The sequence below is a fragment of the Tachysurus vachellii genome, chromosome 7, assembly GCF_030014155.1.
Source record: "Tachysurus vachellii isolate PV-2020 chromosome 7, HZAU_Pvac_v1, whole genome shotgun sequence".
In the NCBI taxonomy this organism is placed as follows: domain Eukaryota; kingdom Metazoa; phylum Chordata; class Actinopteri; order Siluriformes; family Bagridae; genus Tachysurus; species Tachysurus vachellii.
The window spans coordinates 25,483,253-25,496,133 of record NC_083466.1 but is presented as its reverse complement, the minus strand read 5'-3'; the positions used below and the strand labels follow the sequence as shown (position 1 = coordinate 25,496,133).

The 12,881-nt window shown below is 35.8% G+C and overlaps 1 protein-coding gene across 6 annotated transcripts in view; it reads right to left on the bottom strand.

Annotated features, from left to right (window-relative positions):
• Positions 1-1,707: 1,707 nt before the first annotated feature.
• The window catches only part of LOC132848988 (type-2 ice-structuring protein-like), a 98,624-nt gene continuing 87,450 nt past the window's right edge, over positions 1,708-12,881 (bottom strand). Inside the window, exons 1-8 of one of the 6 annotated variants that reach the window (XM_060875139.1) lie at positions 4,235-4,294; positions 4,080-4,159; positions 3,757-3,777; positions 3,640-3,663; positions 2,716-2,825; positions 2,216-2,350; positions 2,000-2,111; positions 1,710-1,889 (exon numbers count right to left, since the gene is read on the bottom strand). In XM_060875139.1, the coding sequence (XP_060731122.1) occupies positions 1,819-1,889; positions 2,000-2,111; positions 2,216-2,350; positions 2,716-2,825; positions 3,640-3,663; positions 3,757-3,777; positions 4,080-4,140 (534 nt within the window). In that variant the 5' untranslated portion in view covers positions 4,141-4,159; positions 4,235-4,294 and the 3' untranslated portion in view covers positions 1,710-1,818. Of the gene's footprint in view, positions 1,890-1,999; positions 2,112-2,215; positions 2,351-2,715; positions 2,826-3,639; positions 3,700-3,756; positions 3,778-4,079; positions 4,160-4,234; positions 4,295-12,881 lie in introns of those variants that run through there. The other 5 variants (XM_060875137.1, XM_060875142.1, XM_060875141.1 and 2 more) reach the window with 5 other exon arrangements.

Below are 12,881 nucleotides of genomic sequence, written 5' to 3'. Positions count from 1 at the left end.
TCATTAAAATAACAACATATTGTACTTGAATGTGTGTAACATGAAATTTCCATTTTATGAAAATAAAAAAGTCCTTAATCTTAAAATATCCAAATATTTACTCAGATCAATCAAAGAAATAATGTACAATACATAAATGTCCAACTTCTTAAAATTAACAGTGCAGCATGGCGTGGAATGGGATCAGCCTGTGGCACTGTTGAAGCACTATTGAAGACCAGGTTACTTTGTTAACAGCCTTCAGCTTGTCTGTACTGTTTGGTTGGGTCGGGTGTTTCTCATCTTCCTTTTGTCAATAACCCACACATTCTCTGTGGGTTCAGGTCAGGCAGGTTTTTTAAATAAAGATTTATTACAAGCATCGTGCCGGATGGAACTAATGGATGGTCTTCCTTTGATATTCTTTTTCAGAAACCTCCAGCTGATCCTGAACCTCAGATTGCCGGCACGCTTCACCTTTGCACTGCCGTCCACCTTCCTGTGGCCCAGGCTTGGAGCCTGGATTTCTGCCCAAGCGCCCCTACAACCCCTTAAAGGAAGGAACTAGTTATTTTCTCTTTTTATCACTAACTTTCTGTTGCACAAAAATTGCACGAGAAATCTAAGAAGAAATAAAATCACGACACTGCTTGCTCTAATCCCGTTTCTTTGCCTGTACTTTCGTGTCCCATCTCAGTAAGTTCCCTACAATATATATATACAGTATATGTAGTGATATGGATTCAAGTAGCCATGTATGTGTTGTTTCTCATTAGTATTATTAGTTATCATTTGTTAAATATTGGTCTTGTGTTAAATGTATATGCAAATATATTTGTACTTGAACATCACTTAGACCTGTAGACGCTGGCGGGTGACGCTAGGGGGTGATCGTGAGCCGCGGGACATAGAGCTTCATTTATAGATGAAGAAGCCACTCCGGCAGTCACTGTTACACAGCTAAAAGATAACTTTCTATCTTTGTTTATGTGTTTTTACAGCAATAAAACAATATATGTGCCACCAGAAGTCTCCGCCTTTTCTGTGTGTGTAACATATACGCCTCAAAATTTATGCCTTTTAACTGCAAAACAGATTTCAGGGAAACTTCAGTACAGTATTATATCTGGCTATATAAATATTAATAAATATTATACCTCTCATACCCCTGGTGTCCCCAGAACCCATTTTGAAATATCACCTTAAGGCAGGGTTTGCCAACCAGTCAGAGACCAAGAGCCACATTTTTTACTGTGTTACCGCAAAGAGCTGCATTATACACATGGCCACACATGAACATCACCTTTTTTTTTCCCCTGCCATTTTGAGAGCGAACTTGACACAAAATGTTTACTCAAATGATTTTGTTTACTCCTACTGGGAAACGTTGAGGTATTTTCATCCCACTCACATGCGCGTTTGACGAAAATACCGTATTGAACTCAAGCGACGCGAAACCGCACATTAAAAAGACACAAATACAAACTTTGGTATGAACGTAAGAGCCGCATGAAACCGGGCAAAGAACCGCATGCGGCTCGGGAGCCGCGGGTTGGCCACGCCTGCCTTAAGGGATCTTGGGATGTTTTGACAAAACAATTCTGCATGTGTGATTCTGCATGTGCTCGATCGATCTATCTTTCTGAGAGTGTATTTAAAAACAACAATAAAATGATAACCATGAAGAAAATAAAATCATACACAACAAATAATATTTTTTTTTTTTAGTTTTTTTTTATTGCTGAAGTTATAGAAGTCCGACACAGAATCATTTTATAAATTCATCAGTGACGAGGAAAAGTATTGTATTATATTTGGTGAGATGCAGTAGGAAGCATTTCAGTTACTTTCCTTGGCACACACAGAGGCATAAGTGTAGTCACAAGGAATATCATTCCAGTTTTTTTCGGCTACAGATAACAGAAAAAATAAACTCGTAAATGTCATGGTGTTTGAGTTAAAAGAAAAGCAACACACCACAAGCTATTAAGATACACACAGAAGAAGAATTTTTACTTACTACTAGCATTTATATGCACACAGCGCTCGTTGTTGTTTTCATTATCTGGTTGTCCTGGATTCCACTTGGTGAAACCCAATTTGGTGCCATCAGACCAAAAGAATTGATAAGCCTGAAAGATGAACAGAGGAAATCACAAGGTGTAATAGTTGATAAAATGTTTGAGGTTTAAGTCAATAAATCATGCACCATACAGTCAGATGATCCCCTGCTTACCTTCTGACAGTCACTGAGGCCGATGTATGCTGCATTCTCCATGGGGTCATAAGTACGGATAAGAGCCTTTATCTGCTGATATTCATTCTCACTGTGTATTGAGACCAAGTGTGCATCAAATTTCTGACAGAATGTCTAGAAAAGCAAACAGAACTGTAACATCATTGCATGTTCTTACCTGCAGTTATTATGCACAATTAAGGAACTGGCACTGTATACATCTCATAAATAAATCTCATTTTAAACGTTATACAGGTACCAAATAGCTATAGTATATATTGACCAACACATAATCATTCATCCATTTTAGAATAAATATTTCATTTTCTGTCCTGTCCTGTTACTGTGTTACTGTTCACAGCCTTTTACTAATATAAGATTTAACTGAGTGTTTAATACCCATTCCACCAGTGATATGCTAATAAATAATACTTTCACATTTTTTCCCCTTTGTGTAAATAGAGAAAATGTAAATACATTTGGAAAGAATTAAAATAGACCTCTGCAGAAGCCCAACTCAGTTTGGCGCCGTTGTACAAGTAGCAGCGACCGAAATAGTAGGACCATCCAACGGGGCATTTGTCAGAAAATTTACACATTACTGCCTGATCTAAAAAGATATACAATATTATATTTATATATAGATATGCACACACACAGGTACACATTCATATTTACATACGTATATGTACATACACACACTTGTCTTATGCTGCAGCATTACAGCATTTTCCTTCACTAGAACCAGTATGACAATGTCCCTGTGCACAAAGCAAATCTATAAACACATGGTTTCCCAAAAGTGTAGCAAAAGAACCCAAGTGTCCTCTGTGGAGCTTGTGGAGCTTATTATTACATCAAACTATCACATAAAACTAGAACAAGATGTTCAAAAAGCATAGTTCTCGCCATAAAGTATACTTTGCTGGCCATAAAATGTTGCATAAAGACATACAGTACTGTGCAAAGTTTTTTACGCATAAAATCTTTCTGTTAAATCCTTCTGTTTTAACGTATATCCCAAGACAGACTCAATGTTGTTGTGATCAGGTCTATGTGGGGACCAAACCATCACTTACAAGACCCCTTGTTCTCTAAATAGAAGATAATTCTTAATGACATGATTCTTGCTTTAATCTTTTAGGTTTTGGTCTCAGTATATTCATTTTTGGCTGCTATAAATTACATTGCAGCCCTTATTCGTTCAGTTATGGCCTTAATACATTAACCTGCAGCCTTAAGACTCTGTGGTGATAAAAAAATAAATAAATAACCGCTACATTACCCCAATGGTTTTGTATATTTATAACTTCTGTAATAGGACATAATCAGTTTAAATAAATTAATTACATAAAAAGAAAGTAAAGCTGGTACAAATGAGGTATTCTTAATATCATACTGATCTGTGCAGGTATTTTAATTACCTTTCACAATGTCAGGATCAGCCTCTAGAAACCAGAAGAAAGAAAAGAGTAATGTAAGTCCTGGTGGTTACAATTACAATTTAGCTGCTTTTCAAGATTTTAATATTTTAATTTTACCTGATATTGGGTTTGCCACAGCTTAAAAGGAAATTGTGGAAAGGTCATCATTTATGGTCAATTATTTTTTTTGATGTTATTTATAGATACAGATGACAAATTTTAATGATGTTCAAAAAAGAAAAAAGAAAATAAATTAAAAAGAGAGCGATCTGCCAATCACACAATAGGAAACACATTATATATTTATTAATAATATGATATTTTCAAACAACCAAAATTACAGCTGTATTAAAATTTTACATAAAATGTATATATCACATTCACTAACAATTTTATTTTTAGTTATATCCTAATATCCTTAATAGAGTTAAGATTCTTACCCAAAGCTGCTCCTGCTGTGGCGAGAATAAGAAGCATCACCACTTTGGTCTGAGAAGCCATAGTTCTATGTTTTCACGCACTGGAAGAAAAAAGCATGATTTGTGTTAATGTAATGAGAATTGTGTATGTTATACCTCACCGTAACTCCACTTACATCTAATCAGGAGGTTTTACTCGCTTGATGTAACAAATGAAGATAAGTGATGATGCTTATATAGTGATACTGGCAAGAACTTCCTCTTTCCAAAGAATAAATTTTTTTGCCTAAAATGAATAAATGATAATTGCACAATGTTCTGTGAAGATGTAAAGATAAGGACATGGAAATATTTGAGACGACGTAACATGTTGATTGTTTGTTGATTGTGTCTTGAATTTGGTGTAACAGACGGGTGTTCTGGATGAGCTCAAGGCCATGGTCTATATGGGACTAATTGTGGGGTTCCAGAGTGACTGGTTTTGGTTCTGAAAACACATGGGTCAGTGAGAGTTTGTGTGAATTTTGTTCACCATGTTTTATTTTCTTCTTGTTTGTGTCATCACCCAATGTCTCTCAACTTTTTTACACACAATAAATTTGCTTCTTCATTATTGCTTACAAAAAATTGCACATAAATTCATCATATACTTGTTTCTACATTCTACTACATGGCACAGAGGTCCCTTCATGTCCCTATCTACACAGCATACAGTTTAATTGCCTCACAAATATATTCATCCCCCTTTGTGTTTTTCCTGTTTTGTTGCAGTACAACGTGGCATTCAAAGTGATTTTGGGGACTGTTTAAAATTGAATTTACACAACATGCCAACCATTTTGAAGCTGCAAAATATTTAACAGCATTAAAAAACAGCATTATGTTTTTTACAGCATTAAAAACTGTGAGAGTTGCCCTTTCTTTAAGGGAAAACTCTTCCAGCTCCATGAAGTTAGATGGGTTGTGTTGGTGGACAACAATCTTCATGTCATGCCACAAAATTCTCAATTTACCTAAAATCACTCAAATGTAGCTTTAGTAGTATGTTTATGCTCATTGTCCTGCTAGAAGATGAACCACCAACCCAGTATTAAATCTCTGGAAGACTGACACAGATTTTTGGAATCAGAAATTGGCTTGTATTTAGTTCCATCCAGCTTTCAGTCCTGAGCATTTTTTCAGTCCCTGCCACTGAAAAGCATCCCATGCAATGATGTTGCCACCACCATGCTTTATTATGGGTATGATACTCTCAAGATGATGGAAAGTGTTGGGATTTTACCACACATAATATTTCCCATGATGGCCAAAATGTCCAATTTTAGTCTCATTTAACTAGAGAACCAGAGAGAATGTCTTCCACATGCTGTTTGGATTTGTTTCTTTTTTTTTCTCTGACCACCTTCCATAAAGCCCCACTCTGTGAGGAGCGTATGGCTTAAAGTGGTCTTATGGACTGACACCAACATCTCTTCTGTAGATGCCTGCAGCTCCAACAGTGTCCAAGAGTCAAGAATTCAAGAAATTTTTATTGTCATTCCAACCATATATAGCTGTTGCAGTACACAGTAAAATGAGACAAAGTTAGTAAGTTAGTAAATAAGTTCTGTGCAACCTGGTGCAAACAGTGCAGGACAAGACAAAAATACAGTGCAGGACAAAAGACAGTGCAAACAAAAAATACAAGACATTACAAAAAAGACAATACACAAAAGACAATAAACAAAAACAGCGCATACGAGTGTAAATATTGTATGTTAAATCAATACTATGTGTACAGAAATACTGGAATGAACACAGTATTATACAGTAGCAGCAGTTGCATGAGGTAAAGTATTTAACTGCAAAACAGCAATTAACCGAAATGTGAGACAGCATGTGCAAAGAGCAAAAAACAGTGTCCAAAAACAGCATGTAAAGAGGTTGATGGATGTATATTGAAAGAGTGTGTATTTGGTGTAGGTCTGTGCAGTCCATACAGTTGATGTGCATGTGTGTGTTGTGCTCAGTACAGTTCAGTTCAGTTATTAAGGAGTCTGATGGCTTGTGGAAAGAAACTGTTACACAGTCTGGTCGTGGACTGAAGTGGTGCCATTGTCTTTGTATTTTATTATAATGAATATAATAATTCTTGGGGGGGGGTGTATTTGGTGTAGGTCTGTGCAGTCCATACAGTTGATGTGCATGTGTGTGTTGTGTGTACACAGTGGCTTAGTGGTTAGCATGTTCGCCTCACACCTCCAGGGTTGGGGGTTCTATATATTATATATATATAATATATAGGGGGGGATATTTATATATATATAAATATCCAAGCGAAAACAAGATATATATACGTATATATATAAATATCCAAGCGAAAACAAGATATATATATATATATATATATATATATATATATATATATATATATATATATATATATTTGCCTTTGACTGAACTTTGCCTGTTTTTACCTGTTTGTATGGATTACAATTTGGAAGTTGTGGAAGTTTCATTACTTTCGCATGTTCAGGTTATTTTGAATGCATCACCTGTTTTTTTGTGTATCTTGCCCTATTGTACTTGCCCTTTGGAACTGTTAGGTCATTTGATCAGTTTCAATTTTTCACTCTTTCAAGGTATTTTTCATTTAACTTCAGATTTGGACTGTTTTAGGTCTATTTGATAAAATCCAAATAAGGAAATTATTTTGAATCGCAAGTTGTAAAGCAACAGGAAATAACAATATTTTTGCACATCATTAACCTCTGGTCTCTTCGTTTCCTGCTATCTGTGAATTTTATTTCAGTTAGGCTTTGTCATCTTGAAACAGCAGTTTGTTTCAGATGTCTGTATCACAGGAATCATCTGTTCAGTTTTTTATCTATGATAATTGTTTTTTTTTGCCACTCATGGATTACAAAGCATGATACATTAACCAACAAACCTTTGAAACTCTTGTGGTTTGGGGTTCATTTTTTGGCCTAAATTGCACACTAGTAAACAGTTCTGACAAAAAAGGTCTAAAATTTGTATTCAATAACTAGGAGATGGAAATAAGAGTAAAACAATACACAAAACTCAAATTTAATGTGATACATTTTCAATGCTGCAAAACTAAGCACTGTACAAATATGAATCTTAGTTTTCTATTTTAATTTGATTAAAACATTAGAAATTATGAAAGTACTATAACTATGCTGTGTGGTTTAGCATCCCATCCAGAGTGTCCTCCGCCATGGGAGAGGCTCAGGGTTCCCTGTGAACAGGTGTAGGAAAGTGCTACAGAAAATGGATGAATGGAAGTACAATAACTGTGTAACCAATTCAAACTCTACTGAGCAGTGTATAACAATACAAAAGCTGAAAATTTGTTAACTTCAACATGGCTAATTAAATATCAAAATATTAAATCTCTCTCTCTCTCTCTCTCTCTCTCTCTCTCTCTCTCTCTCTCTCTCTCTCTCTCTCGACCTATACATGCCACTCCCGAGCTCCCAGTGATCTGAGTTCCCTATGTGTCCACTTCTTCTTTCTAGACTTATTTGATCCATCCTGACATCCTACCCTGGTTGGAGTCTCGTTGCTTGGTGGTGCAGTCTGCTGGAGATAGATCTGCATGGACAACACATGACCCATGGGACTGATGTAGATAGAACCTCTTGTAGATTATTATACTGTCTTTGAACTGCCATTGTGTCTGTTAGCTTTGTGCTCAGGTCTTCATCAGTGAACATTTGCAGGAAGAAATTAGTGTTAGGCCTATGATGAACTCAGAAAGTAACCTGACCTATTATTTCCTCAGCAGCTCTTGGTTGGAAAATTTCACTTGATAATAAAGCATTGTAGAAAAGACATTATGTACATTTACATTATTTACTGTCCAGTGTCACCCCAATGAGGATGAGGTTCCCTTCTGCACCTGTTTCCTCTCAAGGTTTATTCCTCATATCATCTCAGGGAGTTTTTCCTCTCCATTGATCATTTAGGACAGATGTTAGAGATAAATAGTAACTTAATTTTAAACTTTGAATTTTTTATTCTATGTTTCTATTCTTTTGTAAAGCTACTTTGAGACAATGTCAGTTGTTAAAAGTGCCATAGAAATACATTTAATTGAATTAAAAATTAAATATTAGCTGTGACACAAAATAGGACAACAGTTTGAGGTAAGAGAAAATAATAATAATTATTATTATTATTAATTATTATTATTATTAATAATAATTTATTATTAATAATAATAAAGCTGCAGTTGCAGCTTTAGCGTTGTGGTGTAGTTGGCACACTTATTACTTATATTTCACAATAAGGGACTTTTGTTATTTAAGGGATGTTTATAATGATCATTTAGCTAGATAATATTATGCTGAAATCACGATGTCCCTTGTGCCCACTCACACAATGATTTTGTTACTGCACATGAATAATTTAATATTACAGACTATGTACTATAATGTCGCTGGAGTCAGCTTATGTTACACTTTTGCTGGAAAAGCTTTGAAGACATGATTGCTCAGTTTTAGAAAACTGATCTCTAGCAAAGTCACTTAAAGTATATGCATAGAACTTACTCATTTCTCTTATGCAATCGGTGTTAAATAAGGTACTGGTACCTTTCTCCATGGAATATGGGGCTGCTGTCCAGTAGCAATAGAAATTTGTTTTGATTTGAAACAAACTCAGCACTTAGTATTTATAAAAACTGAGCTATGAGCTGTGTCTCTTCAGGCTGAAGTGGTGCTACTCCTTATTCTCGCCACAGCAGCAACAGCCTTTGGTAAGATTCTTAGCTTTATTGAACAGGATATTACAAATTACACTTCATTTGTGTAAAGTGAGATTGTTGTTAGGAAATATGACTTTCTACTTATCACAGATGAGATGTAATATTTTTAGATATACAGTGGTGTGAAAAAGTGTTTGCCCCTTCCTGATATTTTATTTTTTTTGTGACACTTTTGTGACACTTTAATGTTTCAGATCATCAAACAAATTTAAATATTAGTCAAAGATTACACAAGTAAAAACAACATGCAGTTTTTAAATGAAGGTTTTTATTAATAAGGGAAAACAAAATCCAAATCGAATAAAGAATCGAATGAAGATAACAAATAAGATCAAGTTAAAATATTAAAATCTTGAAAATATTGACAATAAAAAAAGTAAATCAAAATAGAAAAATTAGACTTTATAATCAAAGCTGCTCCCAGTGAACCAGTCACCATAATTACACACTGTTATTATTGTTTGACTGTAATAATAACAATAACAAAGTATTTTAAACAACACGTGCAATAACAGAAATTAAAAAAAACATGCAATATTACCTGTGTGCAATATGTCTGTTAATGTAAGTACTTACTCGTGGTCTCTTTTTTTTCTTCTTCTCTGAATTTATGCATTGTGTTGTGTATATACTGTATATTATATTATGTCTATTCTTTTATATATTTTCATATTCTCTTTGGTGAGAAATTTCCCCATTGTGGGACGAAATAAAGGTATATCTTATCTTAAGAGCGTAGTTTGGTGGCTGCAGAAAGAAATGACCTGCAAAAAGCTGTGTGTGTGCGTGTGTGCGTGTGTGTGTGTGTGGGGGGGGGGGGGGGTGCTTAAGTTTAATTCTATAATCATAGTGTATAATCAGTGCATAGACAAAGTTCTTTGTTCTTAATGAAGAAAAATGCAACTGAAACAGGAGATGTAAAGGCACATATGTATCTAAGCCCCTGAACACATTGAATGCTTTTTTTATTTTTTATTTTTATTTATTTGAGCTCTGATCCTATCATATGGTTATTGTTTAAACTTATCATTCTGTATATGCTGCAGGATGGACATTGTTCTTCTTCTATACATAAAGAAACACACAGATATGAGAAGGATTCTTATAAAAACAATGTCGGCGCCACGAGCGGGCCCTGGGGGGCGTGGCCCGGCCACTTGAGTCACTGTGCCCCCTTACTTCTCAAAATAATAACGAACTTAATTTTAAAAAATGTTTTACAAATTACTTTTATTATACCATGAATACTGGTTAAATAATAAAGAGTATAAGTTAATTAAAAAAATAATAATTGTACTAACCCATAATGCAGTGAAATAGTCAGCCAGTCATAGTCAGCCAATTACATTCCCGTTGCCACTACGTCAGTAACGTAAATCAGTAGGCTAAATGGTCAGAGAAATCGTTATTCTAAAGTTTGCGAAGTTCGTCTGAAAACATCTACTAAAACATTGTTTTAATTCAAAAAATCTTTAACAATGGATATAAGAAAATGGGGGGCATGGTGGCTTAGTGGTTAGCACGTTCGCCTCACACCTCCAGGGTCGGGATTCGATTCCCGCCTCCATCTTGTGTGTGTGTGTGTGTGTGTGTTCTCCCCGTGCCTCAGGGGTTTCCTCCGGGTACTCCGGTTTCCTCCCCGCCCCCGGTCCAAAGACATGCATGGGTAGGTAGGTTGATTGGTATCTCTGGAAAATTGTCCCTAGAGTGTGGGTGTGCGCCCTGCGATTGGTTGGCATTCCGTCCAGGGTGTATCCTGCCTTGATGCCCAATGACGCCTGAGATTTGGGGATAGATAGTGAGACGTTTTTAAATGTTGAGTCTATGAAGCCTATTATGGATTTAACAAATTGCACCATTGTGGAATGCATCGTTGCAAAGCAATATATCTCCAGAATTAAGACAGAAGAAAGTCAACAGAAAATGACGGTTATGAGACTTTTTTCTGAACAACACAAAGTTCTGGAAGCTATGCCCAGTGTTTTTTCTGCGCTAAAAGTTGCGGTCACGTTCGGGGCCTCCACTGGCATGTGTGAGAACTATGTGGTCAGAATTGTTTCGTTATTCTGAATAAATATATTATGATCCACAAATAAATATAAAGAGTTTCACAAATATTTTTTAAATCAACAAATGCACAATAAGCAAACCATAAATATATGTTACACATTTCACAAAAATAAATGAAATTCACAAATAAATAAAATGGGATTTGCAAATAAAAAAAATATTTATAAATATATATTTAATTGTATTTATTTGTGAATGGCTTCCTGCTCTTTTGTGAATCGCGTTCTGTGCATTTGTGGATTTGAAATATTTGTAACGTCAAGACGTGCACAAGAATCCACAAATAGGTGGACTCCACCCACCGTCTACTCCAGCCAATCGGACAACGGTCTCGTGGCGCTGACTAATCGTGGCACGGTCTACCTACAACCAATCACGTTCTGATTTACTCGCTCTGAGGCTGTTCTTCAAAACTAGTTTGCACTCGTTTTTTTCACCCAGTACGATTCTCTTGTTCTATTTTTGTGCCCTTTCAAATCCCATTTTATTTATTTGTGAATTTCATTTCTTTTTGTGAAATGTGTAACATATATTTACGGTTTGCTTATTGTGCATATTGTGAAACTCTTTATACTTATTTGTGGATCATAGTATATTTATTCAGAATAACGAAACAATTCTGACCCCATAGAGAACTCCTTCTCGGCACTAAAGAACGTTTTTATGGACCACAGACGAGCAATGAGCCACACTCGTAAGTCTCAACTCGTGCATCTTGCATTTGAGCGGGACTTTATGAAAAAATTTCGCCATTCGTTGTAGGACCTTGTTTTTCAAAAATGTAATTCCTCCTCTCGTCGCCTGCAGCTCTTCTAAAGGTAAGAGGCCTTTTTGCTTTAGTACGTTTGGTTATATGGTGGCAAATTTGCGTGTGTTTTCGCGAGTCTTGCACTTTAGAGTCATGATAAATTATAGTTTACAGTGAGTGACACGTTTAATATTTTATTATGTTTATTGAAGTTTAATAATAGTAATAGTATGTGAATGAGATAGGCCCCCCAGGTTAAACATGAGGCCCCCTCATTCTCTATTCTCTGGCGCCAACACTGTATAAAAACACAACAAATTGTGATGAAAATACTTTTCTTTAACATGCTACATTTGAGGGTAGCTTTTTTCTCACGCTTTCACCTTCTAATTCACTTGTTCGTCATACTAATCCTTATTTTGTTCACCCATAATACAAGAGTGATAAATCCTTCAGCAGGAACCTGCAAGGTTCTGGATGTAGCATTATGAAAACTCTGTACTTTGCAAGTCTGATATTTCATGTGATATAAATGTTAAATTTGGATAAAAGATGTTCTTACCCTACAGAAAGGCCATCTGGAGATTGTGCTTGCATCACCCTGCTTCTTCTTTAGGGATTCCTCACCAGACTGGGACGTCTCTGTAGATATTGGAGAGGTGCTGAGGAATAAATAGATGCTGTTTGCCACATAAGGCTCTGAGCCTACACAATCTCTGGCTTAATTCATTACCCAATATACTGCTATTAGCTGACAAGTGTGTTACAGATTTGCATTACAGATGTGTATCTGATGATATCACATAGAGTGCCTTGCAAAAGTATTCATACCCACTGAACTTTTTTACATTTTGACACGTTACAACCACAAAGAAAAATGCATTTGATTAGGATTTTATGTGACCAACACAAAGTGGCACATAATTGTGAAGTGGAAGGAAAATGATAAATGGTGTCCAAATTTTTTTTACAAATAAATATCTGAAAAGTGTGGCATGCATTTGTATTCAGCCCCACTGAGTCAATACTTTGTAGAACCACCTTTCGCTACAAGTCTTTTGGGGTATGTCTCTACTAGCTTTGCACATCTAGAGAGTGAAATTTTTTCCCATTCTTCTTTGCAAACTAGCTCAAGCTCAATCAGATTGGATGGCGAGCGTCTGTGAACAACGATTTTCAAGTCTGGCCACAGATTCTCAAATGGATTTAGGTCTGGACTTTGACTGGGCCATTC